Source organism: Amphiura filiformis, chromosome 14 (assembly GCF_039555335.1).
Source record: "Amphiura filiformis chromosome 14, Afil_fr2py, whole genome shotgun sequence".
Classification (NCBI taxonomy): Eukaryota; Metazoa; Echinodermata; class Ophiuroidea; order Amphilepidida; family Amphiuridae; genus Amphiura; species Amphiura filiformis.
Window position 1 is genome coordinate 17,427,672 of NC_092641.1, and position 16,719 is coordinate 17,444,390.

General features: G+C 35.5%; 1 protein-coding gene across 1 annotated transcript; it reads left to right on the forward strand.

Annotated features, from left to right (window-relative positions):
* The first annotated feature begins 1,188 nt into the window (after positions 1-1,188).
* LOC140169794 (CD320 antigen-like) lies at positions 1,189-14,142 on the forward strand. Its single transcript, XM_072193098.1, has 6 exons — positions 1,189-1,400; positions 2,542-2,590; positions 7,569-7,691; positions 11,207-11,335; positions 11,958-12,064; positions 13,948-14,142. The coding sequence occupies exons 1-5, from the start codon at positions 1,305-1,307 to the stop codon at positions 11,990-11,992; spliced, it is 432 nt and encodes a 143-aa protein (XP_072049199.1). The 5' UTR covers positions 1,189-1,304; the 3' UTR covers positions 11,993-12,064; positions 13,948-14,142.
* The last annotated feature ends 2,577 nt before the right edge of the window (positions 14,143-16,719 follow it).

The window sequence follows — 16,719 nt, forward strand, 5'->3', positions numbered from 1 at the left end:
TAGGCTCCAATGAAAGATCTGTTCATGCTGAGTTGAGTTATGGATAATATACAAAGAAAACAATAGAATGCTAAATGCTCATCTGCTTCTTTAGTTGTTCCGGTGTTCCCCAAGTTCCAATGTGCTCACCAGCAAGTAATTGTATGCTTACGTTCTTTCAAGCACTAGCTTTGAAAATACAGTATACTTGTAATAAAATATTGCAAGCAACATAAGGTAAATAATGGTTAATCCAGCAGTTCAATGACATTTTTGAGGTTGTAAATTCTAAACATTTATATAACTTGACCTTTCAATATTACGAATTAACTAGAAACCAAGATAAATGCTGTATAAATTATCCTTTTATAAATTTGTCAGTAGTAGCAACAGTAGTATCAACTGTGGCGCGACGTCTGGATTTTTGCCGTGAGGGGATGGGAAATTGATGGGGGAAAATATTGGGATCTTGGTTAGTGTCCTAATACCCCCTCCTTTTTCGCGGTGCCACAGGGTATAATAAAGCGCGATGGCCGAGCGGTTAAGGTGTTGCGCTGCCGGCCGGGAGAATACGATCAGTGAGGGTTCGAGCCTTGGGTTTGCCTTAGGTGAGAATTCTCTTCCCTCCTAAAAAGTTCCTATATGGTCAGGAATCATTCAATTAAGTTAAGTTACATCACAACATTGTAGAATTTCTTCTCACCCCCATACACTGCTTAGCACGTGCAGATATAGGAAGTGTATGTGCGACGTCCGTGGTTCGGAATGTCACGTAAAGCTGTTTCGGATTCGGAAATATGTCTTTTGTTATGAGAAATACTAAAACGGCCATACCTTTGGAACCATTATTTTAATTGTGATGGGGTTTTCATCATAATAAAGCTCTGGGAATATCTCTCGTAATTAAATTGAAAACTGAATTTAATACATATTTTGGTTAATGATGTAATAGCTGTGCTTGATAGATTGATTGCTCTAGTATAATGGAGCCATTGCTGTAATTAAGATGACATGTGTTTAATTTCTTGAGTTTGCGTTTCGTTTTTTAAAGTAAACAAAATTCTTTTAATTGCAGGATACATTGGCATTAATATCTCGGAAATGATATGTGATATGATTGGTACACCTTGCTATCAATTCCTGCCACATGACACCTTTGCTGCTCAGATATTCCGATCGGATTAGTATATAAATGGACTAGTTGTCTTGAAATTATCTTGATCATTGATCTGAAAGCTGAAAAGGAGGCTAACAGTTCAAAGCTGAAAAGGAGGCTAACAGTTCTGAACCCAGAGTATAGTTTTTGTATATCTTGAAGCTTAAGGATGGATCTACGATTTGTATTACTGGGTTTGACCTTAATGGTAATGCTGTACGCAGGGCAATGTAGCCAAATTGCGGAAAAGAACATTCTTAAAAAGGTAAGTGTACATAAAGATTTATCAATATTATATATTCTATACCAGATTAAAAAACATGATGTATGGTATGCGGGAATTGGGATGATATCTTTTTTAATATGAAGTTATTCAGAGATATTAATTTGGTTGGACTTAAAGATGTATTGTAAGATTTGCCGCTTATTGTCTTTATTATTTACATATTCACATGCCTCAATATGATCATGAATATTTTGTGTATCGATATCCTTGTACCTTGTTAATTGAAAATAAACGGGTTGTAAAACAATTCCTCTATTTACAGCTTTTTGAATTTTTCAAATCAACAAAATGTATGTCAAGTTATGCAAAGAAATGTTTTGTAATTTTAGAGGGGGAGTTATTTCTTTTGAACCCTGTATTAAGGTAGTACTACACCCCTTGATAAATTTGTGAATATTTTTGCATTTTTCTAAAAAAATAATAATACACTTGCCTTTGAAATTTCAAGGGTCCTTACCAATTCTAATTTTCAAATGTCCGACTATTACGAAGTATTAAATGTTGGTTTAGACTATAGAAACAATAACTAGCAATACCTCCTGCTTGAGAGAGAATTAGCTACGGCCATCACGGTGTACTTGTAGATTGTAGAAAATTGAAAACATGATGGGAAACTAAAATGAAAGTGTACTCAGGGAGCTGGACGTATTATGTTAACCAGATTTTCCAGTGGAACAACAAAACTATAGGATTTTCTGCTCTTTACTTGGTTCAATTTTTACGGGTCATGCGGACCCGGACCATAGGAAATTTGCGGGTCCGAGCCTTACTTTCACGGGTATTTGACGCAAGGACGCGCCTTATTTCAAACGCTGGTAACAAAAGTTATGTATATTATAGGGGCATGGAATTTCAGTGACTCAGGACAAGCGGTACGTTATTTATGATAAGAAAAGAGGTACCGCTAGAATGTACCTCATTTCGTAACATAAAATAACGAACCACTTGTCTTGAATCACTGAAATTCAGTGAAGTAATTGGATTCCACGCCCCTGTAATATACATAACTTTTGTTACCAGTGTGTAGACATTAGTCACAAAATTTATCAGGGGGTGTAGTACCACCTTATACTTGCATAAAACTACTAATTTGGACAATAAACAATAATCTTAATTACAGCGATCATATCAAGGAATGCAAAGTCTTCACCGAGCACTGCAGAAACGAGGTATGTCACAATTTATAATCTTATTATCTTTGATTAGACCAGCTTGCGTTTACGCATTTGTAAACTCGCGCGATTTGAAGAAAAAAAGAAATGCGGATTTCTTTTTATTTCTTTTTTTATATATAAATAAAAATGACAATATTTTACAGGAAAAGGTGAAGGAATTCAAATATTTCACCATCGTTTATGTAATTATCCTGCAGAGAGATAAGTTCAGTTGAAATAATATTTTTTTTCAAGTTTTGGGCATCGATCTATAATAACAAGTATGTATTACCTTTCTCATTGCTATATGTAGTTTGATGAAGGTTTCAAACCTTTCAGAATATGCGCTCAAAAAGCTGTAACGTCACCTAAGCTTGGTATTTAAAAATCTTTAATAATGCCGAACTGATATGGCTCCAATTGATTTTATCTAGGAAAACATGTTCCGCATAGCCTAAACAGAAATACCGGAAGTTTTGTTTTGTTTATTCTTTCTTTATTGAGGGTAACAACTTCAGTGACCAGCACTGCTTTCCAAGCAGGCCCTCAGTCAATACAAAACATAATATAATATAAAGTATAATAGTACACAAAAGTGATACAATATAAGATATACAAAAAAAAATGCAATCACAATTAGGAATTCATAGACTATTATACATTTTAACATGAAATGAGAACATTTGTTTTGAATAGTCTCACAGACATATTTTCCATATCAGTTCGAATCATTGGTGATAAACTTTTCCAAATAATTATGAGCAGCTCTGACGTGAAATGTACGCAATCTAGAATTAGTGTTGTATTTTGGAACAATCAATGTATTAGACGAATGATTTCTGGTTACATGAGCATGTACACGGCATGTTCAGGGCCATAACTTAAAAGTATTAATCAATTGGCATTCGTTTTTGTATTGTGTTTATTCGCCTTGATCATACGCTTCGCGCCATATATAATAAGACCCCCTTCTGTGAAAAACGTAGACACAGAGACCCAAAAACATGCTATTTTTACCCATTTTTTCAAAATATTTCTTAAAGTATTTTTAAAAACATCTAAATCAGTTATGAAAAGAAGTCATTGGATTGAATCTAAATTGATTTCCTGATAGGTGTGTATTCAAAGATTGCCTGTTCAATTTTTCACATATTTGTACATAATTATGAATTTTTTGTGATAATTTTTGAGTGGTATTTTTTTACATTACCTACGAATACAATTTTTCATAGCACTAGATATATCTTTAAAAAATGGAAATCACTAATAAATGCGCAATCGGTACAAGCTTTGATATGTCCAATACTGAAATGCATTGCATTCGGACATCTTTATTATTGTGTTTAGCTGCCAGAAATTCTAAATGGCACAAAGGTAGGTTTGGTAAAAAATATGCATTACCTCCGAATACATGTTAAAAGCGGTGCCATTTCCACAAAGTGAGAGAATAGTAAACAATAGTTAAGCAATAGGTGCAGGGTAATACACTCTTTATTTCTACCAAGTTTCAATAACCTGCGTTTAAATATTTCTGAGATGTCAACAATAAAAGCAAGTATTCGTAGGTAAATTTCGGTAACCGAATGTTACCTACGAATACACTTTGACATCATGACAGTATTGTGAAATACCGCCATTCATGCCAATGCCCATATTGGTACATAACGAAGGCCTCTATGTTTGCTATCATATCATATGTCAATGAAAGTTGCGAATTTACATACATGCCCACCATGCAAAACTGAATACGGCTTAATTGGTGAATAATATGTACTGAAATAGACGACGGTCTGCTCATTTGTAAGAAAAATCAGATTCAAAGAAGATTAGAAGGGGATAAATACTTGGATTTGTCAACTGTCATGTGTGCTTCATTTTAAACGTTTACCGACCTTCTGGTTTCTGAGTAATTTGTGTCCAAATTGATTTATTCGAAGGTAACTTTTGACGTTTTCGCTAAGGTTACCTACGAATACCATGGAAAAACGACTGTTCTCATTGTCTCATGATCTAGACAACACATTGATGGACCCTGGTATAAAGCTAATTGTAGTTGCCCTCAAACGAAAGGCCACAAGACGTAAATGACTCCAAGATGGACTTCACAAGTCTGCAATAACGGTTTTAAGCGATTTGTGTGCAATTAAGCAATAGTGCCTTTGTTTCTTACTTCAATCCTCTTTCAACCGCTGTGAACCGACATTATTAATACCTGATAGGGTCTAAAGTATCAATAAACGCACATAAAGAAAATAATACATTCAAAGTGCTTTATAAAATAAAGTTTTGATTGCGATAACCACCAAAAGTCTAATTCTTACCTACAAATACTGAAATGTTACTTACGAATACAGCATAATACATGACATGTGTAATGAAGTGTCCCTACCAATGGAAATTAATTGTCAAAAACTTTAAGCGGTACCCCAGGACACTATTATTACCCATATACGGATTCATTCAACAATTATTTATTATGTAAAATTGCTGATTAACTACTTGTATATCAAAATGAAGTGGTCAAAATCTTGCTAAAAGCATCAAAAAATTTTGATCTAAGGTAATAGCATTGATTCATTTGGACGTATCATCTGAAAGAGATCTCAAAACTACCATTTTATTAATACATTACCATAATAGCAAAATTTAAACCTATAAACTCAATATAGATATTGTTAAATCGCTCATGTTACCTACGAATACCCGGGTTTTTTCACCTTTTCATTGTATAAAGCGTTAGGTGTATGCGTATAATTCGTAATATTCTTGAAAACATATATCATACTCGTTCTTATACAATGTAAATTGATTCATACTCATTTGATAAATAAAATACAGAAACTGACCTAAACTTCATTTTCAAAAATAAACTAGCATAAATTGACTAAGATCATATTGATCGCGTTATAAAAATAAAAACAAATATTTTCTGGTTGAGTTAGCATTTTCCTGACACCCTGTGGTCTACATTACACGAAAAAAAGCGTTAATGGGAATATTCCATTTGTTTTAGGTTGATTAGTATTGCGATAGTGAAAGCATCCTAGTGGTATTCGTAGGTAACATTGGGTTTTGATATCACATTTACTATCACACGTCCTGGATTTATTTTTCAAGATTAGTAATGGCACTTTTGGTTCCTATAAGGCCAATATGTCATCAATCAATGGGCAAAAGGAAAACATTGTGGAGACATTTTTATTTCGGACTTTTATTTTTGGCCCGTGGACACTTTTGGTTGGATTCGACCATATGATTTTTCCATCTGTCACTTAGTTTGATCCACCCTAGTGAGTTTAACATGTCTATTACTGGCGTCCTAATATCAGCACATAGAATCGTTCTAGCTAAACTATTTTGTAAAACCTGAAACCATCTTTGATATTCAAGAGAAAAATTACACCACACTGAACTAGCATAATCAAAGTTAGGGGTTACAAGAGCATTTGATAACATAACAAGAGTGTGATGTGGAAGAAAATGTCTACAACGCCTAATAATACCAATTCTTTTTGAAACATTTTTAGATAAATAATCAATGTGAGGACCATGACATATTATAATCAAACTTAACACCAAGATATGTGCTATAATGTCCCAAATTGATGTTGATTATCACGATATTGAATGTTTTCCATGTCGCAACACATTTTTTTGTTTCAAAAGACGTTAATGTAATTGGTGCCAAACGTCGATGTTTCAAAGCCCTATTGTCCCGAAAATATGCAGTCGGCATGAAGATAACAATTCAGTCTTTAGTTGATTCACTCTCATGTATCAATTAAGGGATCTGGAATGAGCGTTTTGAGTGTTTTGACAGTATTTTTGTGGGACATGAGAGCACATCAGAGCATATCGAAGTGCATTCTAAATACGAAGAATGTATTTCTGATATCAAATAATGTTCATTTTGTGAAATTTACGATATAATACAAATTTTATGACAAATTATTCAAATTTGATATTTTTCACATTGTTGATATATAACAGTCCTCGAAGTAAATTTTATAAATCTAATGACATATTCTTAAAGTGTATGTAGCTGGGAGGAAAAGCCAACGATCAATTGAAAATTTTGACCTTTCATAAGTATTAAAAGACCTATTTTTTTTTTATGTTTTGGGAAAAAATCCATATCTTCAATACGAAAGAATAAATCATCAGATTTATAAAGTTTACTATATATACGAGTACTGTTAAATATCAAAAACATAAATTTTTAATAATTTGCCATAAAATGTGTATTACATTGCGAATTTCAAAAAAAATTATTTGATATCAGAAGGACATTCTTCGTATTCTTCTGATGTGCTATAATGTCCCACAATAAATACTATCCAAACATACCCCACCCCTTAATAGCTCATGAAAATATACACTAAAAAATCGAAATCAGCACCCCCTCAATGTGTAGACGTCAATGCTTGCAAGTGTCTTTTTAGCCGGCTAAAGCCACAATAACATGTATTTATTAATCCCCAAAAACTCTAATATTTCCATTCGGAAATTGCCTGAAAATATTTACTAATATTTTTGTTTATTAGCATACCTGGCAACTAAAACACATCACAAAAAGTAATTACCCCTTTTATTTATAATACGATCCAGTATCTCAAAACATATGCATTAATTTTTTTTAAAATGAGGTAACAAAAACAAGCCCTGTTTAGTTCTTCAAATGTAAAATTGTCGATACCTTGAATGGAACAAGAAAAGTTTTTAAAAGTTGCACTAAAAGCTACTAAAGTCAGTGTGACATTACTGGTAAAGGATGACCCGCGGTAACCAGTGAAGACCAGACACTCTAGCAGCAAAAGTAGTACTTTCAATGGGTTAAGATGGAATATTTGAAACTGCGGGTTCTTTTTGTTCCATCACTTTTAAAATGTAATGTATAAATCTCGAACCTCGTATCCTGATTACGGTGCACCTACACCAGCAGTAAACATGTTTAAATAGTGCATAATCATTATGTTGTGTTTTATACATACAGATGATAGGTGTCGGGACGATGAGCGCGAGTGGAAGTGTAAAACAGGCAAATGCGTCGACGCTTCATACATATGCGACGGCGAGGAGGACTGTAATGATAACAGTGACGAAAGAGGTTGCGGCGGTAAGTATGGTTTGTTCGTAAAAATAGGCAAATTGACATGATTAACAAACTTAGAATATATTGCAACTGTATTCATCAGAGACGGAAATGTTATGGCTCAGCGTCTGCGGTTGGTGTAGTATCAATAGTACAGAAATGAAGATGCGGACAAAAATTTGACAATCGCCATTCAACATGTTCACGGATGGGGCGGATGGTAATTCGCCGATTTACAAATGTAACATTTGTCTTACAACATTAGTTACCCCTGTTTGTTCACGAAATAGCAGAATTCTTATCACCTAAAGGATAAAAGATGGTACCCCTAAGGTGTTTCATCCGGGATATTAACACGCTTGTATTTACACCCAAATGAATTAAGCTAAAGATCCACCCTTTAGGTGTGGGTGTCGCTTCTAAAATACATACAGTTTGTAATATTTTTGTAATTTATTTTGTTTTCCTGGTGATTTATAAAATTAAATGGAAGATAAAGAATTTATATGAGTTATATAAAACAAAATGAATGTTTTTATTCATTCAATGGAGACAATATTTCCATTCGGTGAAATATGAACTGTTCCATTGTCCATATTTCACCTCATGAAAATACTCTTACCATTGTACACATAAACAATCAATATTTGTATACCATTTCATGAGGTAAAAGCTAGACTCCACCGTGAAATATTGCTGTGGGGGGATCGCCACACATTCTCCACTATATGTTTCCCGTTATACCTTGATGGCATACAATAGAGATGACATGTGATGTGCTAGTGGTGTCCAGTGTTTGGCGTTAAACATATGACAATGTAATCAGTTTTCATGACGCCATCAATCAAGATCTCGTTCGGTAACAAAATAATCTACTGAAAACAAATATAAGAAATGTACACCGAGTAATCAGGCAGCATTTGCGTTACCTTATAGTTCATGGTATGGGTTTTAAATCACGGTGGTGTATGTAAGATAATTACAATAAATTATTGGAAGAATAGGTTTGTGCTTATAGTTCAATGACCTGTTTCTATACAATGACAACGCACAAGTTGTTGAATATTAATTTCTGTTCCTAATGTATTCTATGAGTTCACAAGCATTATTGAAGTCGACGAGCTGGATGAGATCGTAGTGAATAGGGTCTTTAGTATTTTATCCCCAATAACCTTGGCAATCTGATTGGCCAATCCTCGTATTATTCTAATTATGTGGCTGTGTGTTATATCTCTCAATAGATATGCGAGTATTACGTATGACCAATAGGCGGACGAAATCAAATGTGTTGCTGCAGTAATCGCGCGTCGCACACCGACATCGCCTGGCTAATAATTACTTTGTCAGCAGAGATACTAAAATCAATACCCGGGATCGATACACGTGAATGTGCTATGCACGAGTTTGATATGAGAAGAAAATCTTTGGATACCGGGGTAGAAAATGATTCCGTAAATGATTTCGTATAAAGAAACAACCAGATATGGTTCCTTTCATTTGAATATATATTTTGAACAGATATGATAGTCGTTAGCTTGCGTCTTGAGAAAGAAGCTTGCGTCTTGAGTCAAAAACTGACAATAATTCTGATTTATATGTGCCGAATTATATAGCGCAGTGTATAGGCCAATCGTGGAGGTAGTCTAAAAGCACATGACCTATGGCGTACCATGCTCGACTCACACACAGCGAGGTCAGTCACCGGCCTAATCGGGGCTATTGTCAGTAGCCTTAGTCAGATGTCCTTCGGCCCATTATGCGACTCAAAACTATTAAACAGGTCGATACAAAATGGCCATGCGTTGCGGTGGATTCAACCTACCATGGCGATTTCTGCCATGAAGATATCGGGGCGATGACACTGTGCGCCCTGAAATCGTATTCTCGGTTCGCGCGCGTAATTGAGGACTCAGTGGATTTGCCAAATTTTTGACTGAGCGTGAACTTTATGAAAATGGTCACAAAAGTGATTATAAATGTGACTGGACACTACGAATCACCCGTAAACTCGGCCCGGTCAATTTTGTTTTATTTCGTGTTTAGAAAGTATATATCATAAGCTTTAAAATAGTATATCATTTGACTTCAAACGATATCCAGAAGCGGGGTTATGGTTTGTTGAACTCTGCTCCTTCAACAAAATGGTACCCTTTTCGGTTCTATATGTGTCTCTTGTTCCACTTTGCTGGTAATAAAGTCATAATTGGTGGTCATTTCAAATCATCCCCGAGTCAACGAGGTACAGGAATGTCCTCTCATTGTTAATTGTTGGTTATACATACCCAGCCAAAATACAATGCAATTGTAACGCACCACTTGAATAGGATTTAGCCAAAGCAAACAAAGACTAGAGCTATTTAATGATTTTATATGTAGAATGATTGGTTTAAACGCTATCAAATGAGAAATATGTCGCGCCTAAATGAGACACCTATGAATACGACTTGCGGCACATTTTGCATTGTATCTCAGAATACAATTTGCCGAGTTTACGGCTCATTTGTAGTGTCCACTCACAAATGTCACTTAAATTAATGGTATATACGTGTTATAAGGGGCGATAGATACACGGCTGGGTGTTACAAAACAATAATGTTTATTCTCTAATTTTAGTACTTTTAACTTTTAATAACTTGCGCAGGTAAGGGGTTCTGTGGTTTTGTGCAAATTCTCCGATAAAGTGTTCAAAATGCCAAATATTTGTCGCTCATAATTTCAAGTCGTATTCAGACTTGTTTCGTCAGAAAGAAATAACTTTTTTAAATATAACTTATTCTTAGGAGTTGCTTTCTAAAATATGTGGGGCTAGAGGTTGTAACATGCCTAGAAAGTATAAAACAATACAGCTGATTATGCATATCCATTGTTTTCCTCCATGTCGCCAGCCTTTGAGACTATGTCGCCAATATAGTTCACAGATACGTTACCATATTGCTAATGGATAACAATCTGTGAAAATAATTAACTAGATGAATGTTCTCATGTATGAGTGATCAAGCAGGCTCCATAGTTATATTATATATTTGGTACATAACACAATGGTTTCAAAGTAAAAAACTCAGGTCTATTAATGGCAAAAAGTCCTGACGTTACGTTCATGTCGTCACAGATACGTTACCTAAATTCTACTCCCCTCGGAAAAAACGCTGTGATAAAGGAAGCCAAATACCATACCAGACTTTAGTACATTTGGTGATGAATGGTCAAGTATGAGTATTAAGTCGGTAAGTTTTTACACTTGCACGATTTAGACAAAGGTTGGAAAGGGCTTCACAGATACGTTACCACAGATACGTTACCCCCAATACGTACAAGTAATATTGTTCAAAATGAAGTATTGTTGAAAAATCATCCATGCATTGTTTTGTCTTCTGAAACTATTAAAGTTTACGATTCTGAATGATTTTCATGAATTCTTCGTGGTTGGCATTTTGTCATTCCTGAGACCAAACTTGAACGCTTTATCTGAGAATGGGCCTTTGAGACAAATAAACAGAAAACACAGAATAATTAAATTTTTGAATTATTTTTAATTTCAGCTTACACTTGCAATCCAAATATGCAATTTCAGTGTCCAAAAGGAATGCCAAAATGCCTTATGTTGACCGATGTATGTAATGGTATAGAGGATTGCAAGCCCGGAGGAGAAGATGAGGTTGATTGCGAAGGTGAGTTTTTTGTACTTGTATAAATTATCAAACAATTAATAGGTATAGCTACTGTGGCATAGAGCATGCGCAGTTATGTCCAAATTGACCTTTTGACAGACTTTGTTGTTTTTAGAGCTTCATAGCGCGATCTTGTCACAACGGCGCGGTACAGCGACGCGTTACACGGGCGCAATGAATAATTTTCAGAAGTCCGTCACGATATGGACTATACGTTAATCAGTCGTCACTATGAGGCATAGCACAGTACATGCGCAGTGTAGACGGCTGGTGGAATTAGTCTATATCTTTAGGCTGTCTGTTGATCTGGCTGCGATTGGTCATTGACCAGGGACAAGATAGTAAGTAGTAAAGTCCGCCTACCCAGTTTAGTTAGGGTTGTTCTTTCTTAACAATTGCCACCAGATCAACAGACGGCATGAAAATCCATCTAGGATAAGATACGACATCGTAGCCTCTCAAAAACGTGAGAAATTCAATTCAAATATTTAATGATTATTTTGTTATCGATGTTTCATTGGAAAAGTAGCACACTCTGGCATTCAGCCACAAATGTTTCAAATTACAATTTGTTCATATTATTCGATCAATTTTATTGATGTGTATATTTCCTTGCCGACAGAGGATTTTGAATGCGATGGCGGTACATCACTATAATACCGGGTGGTATATGCGATGGTATTGCCGACTGTGAGGATAAAGCAGATGAAGATCCAGCTATGTGCACAGGTACGTAGAGTGGGTTTAGTATGGGTGGGGGGTTAAGTACACCATTAATATCTAGAAAATTAGAAAAACCATCCAAGCCAAAATGTGTTATGTTTTATTCCGGACTGTCTTACTTAAAGGCTAAATGTACGATTTCCTTCAAATTTTAAATTTGTCATTAAATACTCAAAATGCTGAAATAATACTAGTAATAATGATCGGGAATGGTTTCTGTCCATTTTGAGCTGAAATAACGAGGTAACGTGAAAGAAACACTGCTTGTTATTTTGGCCGTTTAACACGCAGTTCTATGGGCGGACATAAAGTCATAATTTCTTGAATTATGACTTTATGTCGAACTTTGCTCTGTTTACCTACAAACACAACAAATTTGGCTGATTTCATTTAGGTGCAAGTTGTGACATGTGTAAACATTACAAATATGCCAAAAAATCAGGTTTGAAAAAAATTAACCAAATTCATATTATAAGATCGTACATTATGACTTTAATAGTACGGGACTCATAATGTGACCGGTCACTACGAATCAGCCGTAAAGTCGGCCTGGCCAATTTTGTTTTATTTCGTGTTTAGAAAATATATATCGTAAGCTTTAAAATGGTATATCATTTGACTTCAAATGTGAACTCTATTATCCATGACATTTTGGGATGTCGATGTCAACTATGTAACAAAATATCATATATGGTGCATGTTATTCTTTATTTGAATTGTTTTTGAAATAGGTAGGCCTAGAATTCAAGACAATATCGGGGCATCGTTTAGATCGTGACCCTTGTACAGCACAAAATCTGTCCATTTTGCTTACTTGCTTGCTTAAGATGAGTGGTGTCCTCGAACTACAACAGCACGCCAAGTCCTTCTGTCCTGCATGGCCGTTCCCAAATCAATAACATCCAGTCCAGTGGCCTGTTTCAATACATCCACTATTATGTTAAAGGGGGTCTACCAGGTTATCTGGGTGTCCATGTTTTGGTGTCCAATGGATCAGCTTGGCTAAAGGCTCACTTTTGCTCCTGTACGCGTGCCCAGCAAAACGTGTCCTCCTCTCTTTGATCTTCTGTGAAAGTTTCTGTAGGTCACCATACAGTTCTTTGTTCGTGATGTGCTGCTTCCTTTTTAATTTCTAAAAACTAGATATGTTACACGATCTATCTGAATCCGTACGGTTTTCGACGTGATTTGTGCATTTTAAAATGTCACCCTATTTTGGGCAGTGTCCCTTTAAAATAAAACTTTGGCCAAACATTGACCCAAATTAAACCTTTTTACATGTAGCGGATTTGAATGCAGCATTCGCAATTTGACCGGAAATACCTCTCATATATTTAATAAATCTTGTGTTTGGTTCAATCTTTTCTAGAGGTCTTTTGGCTTAGTGGGTCCTCTTAAATGCAGCCATCTTCAGAATGACAATGGTTAATCATTACTTCCGGTTGTACGAATTCCTCTCCTAAAATCAGGCGGCATAGGAAGCGCGACCGTGATGTACGAGGCTGGCGAAGATACAGGGCTGACAGCCCCATTCAAAATACACGGTTAGCAATTACAAATGGAAAATTAACATACTTGCAGTGGGGTACTTTGCAGAACCCCGACGGTTTTAGAGTAAGATAATTTTGCTTTGACACCACATAACAAATTTAGAATTGTTTGTGAAGATTTCATGATTATGTGTTAATCCAATGGCGACCTCAAAATTGGCGATATCGCTTCCATCACCGCCTGCCTAAAATTGATAATAATACAACGCCCTCTACTGTCAGGATTCGCATAATTAGAAGTAATAATCATCCATTGTTCGTTTTGTTTTCCAAAAGAATTCTTTGTTATCAACAAAATATATTACTTATGTTGTTTGACCTTTATTATTCTTTTTAAAGGTTACACGTGCAACAAAGCACAATTCACGTGTGATAATGGTGAATGTATTGAAGCGTCATTTAGATGCGATTGGGATCCAGACTGTAAAGATGGCTCCGATGAGAAGAACTGTGGTGCTCCTTGAAAATACAAATATTTATATGTTTAGCTCACCTGAGTTTTTAAACAAAATATATCGACTAGAATAGTATTTTGTACAGGAATATCTTTAAAACAAATGTCAAGCACAACTCGATAAAAGAAAGTGTATATGTAAATGATGTACGTGGTATTCAGGATCATTTTTAAAATTGATATTATATTTAAATAACGACGTGCCTTTGATGTTTTACCATTGGGTGAAGTAATATATACAGCCGGACTCAAAAAAAATTGTGCAAGTGAAAAGCGCCCTCTTTGACAATTAGAAAAATACTGTTGTGGCATAATGCTTATATCAACGTCAAGGGCATAGTCTTAGCTCTAAAATGCCGTTTATTCTGTTCAATTTGCTTGTTTTAATCTCGAGATATGCTTACTTAACAACGAAAGGGTGAAATCACAATTGTGCCACTTTTACTAGGGAAGAGGAAGATTTACTGTACATGTAAATCAATGATAGCATCAAGTTTATCAAGAGTTCCTTCGTGAAATCAAAACTACACAACAATACACAATTGTTTATACTGTTTTTACTGTTTTATCATGATACGGGTATAATGATCCTCTTTTCCACTTACTAAAAGATAAATATTTCACATTCAGCTGTAAAATTAAATACATGTGCTTGTCAATGATTTTATTATGGTAAATACTGTTCTCTTTGTCACTCAAGACATGTTAAAACACAAACAAATATTGCACACTTATAGGTTAATGAACAAGTTCATGAAATTTGACAAATTAATGAAATTAATGCTGATGTTGATGCGTCTATTAAATGCACGAACCCCAAGGGGGAGTGCATGAGACGCATCAACATCAGCTATCATTGATTTACATTTACAGCCCTATTCCCTAGTAAAAGTGGCACAATTGTGATTTTACCCTTTCGTTGTTAACTAAACATATCTCGAGTTTTAAAACAGCAAATTGAACAGAACAAACGGTATTTAAGAGCTAAGACTATGCCCGTGACGTTGATGTAAGCATCATGTCACAACGGTATTTTCTAATTGCAACTGAGGGCGCTTTTCACTTGCACAATTGTTTTTGAGACAGGCTGTATAGTAATAATATAATATGTAAAATAATGTGCAAAATAAAGAAATTCTCTGCTTCCAAAATATTGCCTTTCGTTTTATGTATTTAAATACGAGTATCGTCTTGTGAAGTATTGTAGTTGAAATGGCATATTATTGCAATGCCATGGACGTACCTGAGTGTACTGTACCTAATCACCCCACTGACCCGGAACCCAACATTTGTCATGTTAATGCTAAAATGGACTAAAACGAGAGCCATTGTGGCCGAAGGAAGGCGCATATTACAAGTTTTGATTACGAATTGAAACAGTAAGCCCCACAATCACATCTTCCGCGTGGTACATGTAGCTATACTCGCATAGATAATATTTCAATCTCATCGCACGGTGCTATGTTGGATTAAAAGAACAAACCAAAGTTCAACGAGGCTGACCACCTCCCTCCCCCCTTTAAACATAAGTTTGAAATGTATAACATTCCAACCCAAAGGATTAACTTTGACTGATATTTTAACTAGTTTTTTACAAACGTTTGTAACCCCCTTCCCCTTAACGTAAGGACTTTCTTTATAGGATGTCGTCGAACTTTTGATTTGTTCCCTAGAGCATCCTAGCATCGCAAGATGAGGTCATGAATTATACTGACAATTAGCAGCACTAGGTGAACGTACGTGAACACGAACGTAGGCCTATACCGTTAATATGGTACCACAAAGTGTTGATTGGTGAAATGGCACGTTTACGTATCGCGTTCATGCTGTCTGCTACAGAGGCTGCGATGTTCTCATGCGCCGGCAGTATGTCCATTGGTACGTTCATACGTACGTACATATCGCATGAGGCCGTATACTCAACCAACGGTCATATGTGTCCTATTATTATAATCAGTCGCCTGTTAACACTCACAGTATGATTTGGACGGGTCCGATTTCTTTTGCATGCAATCAGTCGCGGTTTGAAGTTGGCTGATAGAGCTCAGAGAATAGGCAAGAAACGCAAATTGTTGTGCATTAAGGACCAGAAAGTATAATCATGACGTTATTTTTCGATGATACATTGAATACATGTTCTGCATTGTCTGCATTACGATCTCTATGAAGCAGAGAGGTAGTTAGATCCTCCAGGGAGATGAGAACAGACTTTGCTTGTTTATGTTATCTTGCTTTATTTACGTCATTACAGGCCTAATTACCACAAACGATACCTTTTTTTGTTATTGTCATTATCATGATAATGTCATGGCTTTGCGACCGGAGTGTCGCCATTCATTATCATAATATTCTTAGGTCTAAGACAATATATTAAACCACTATCCAGTATGGGCCAGACTTTTTTTTTTTATATCAATGCATGATAATGTCAGATATGATGTCTTGTGGAAGATCCTGCAAATTAAACTGCGCCATCGTTATCTTTAGCTCTTTTATAGTAGAACAAAGGTGGCGCTGTGACCTCACTCCACAAATCCATCTCCTGACAATATATAATTGAACTCATTTTAATAACTTTACATCTCGTTTTCACTAACGAACTTGCGAGTTCCGGAAAATAAGGGTGGTCCAATGGCTTAACATTGAGAGTTTTCTCA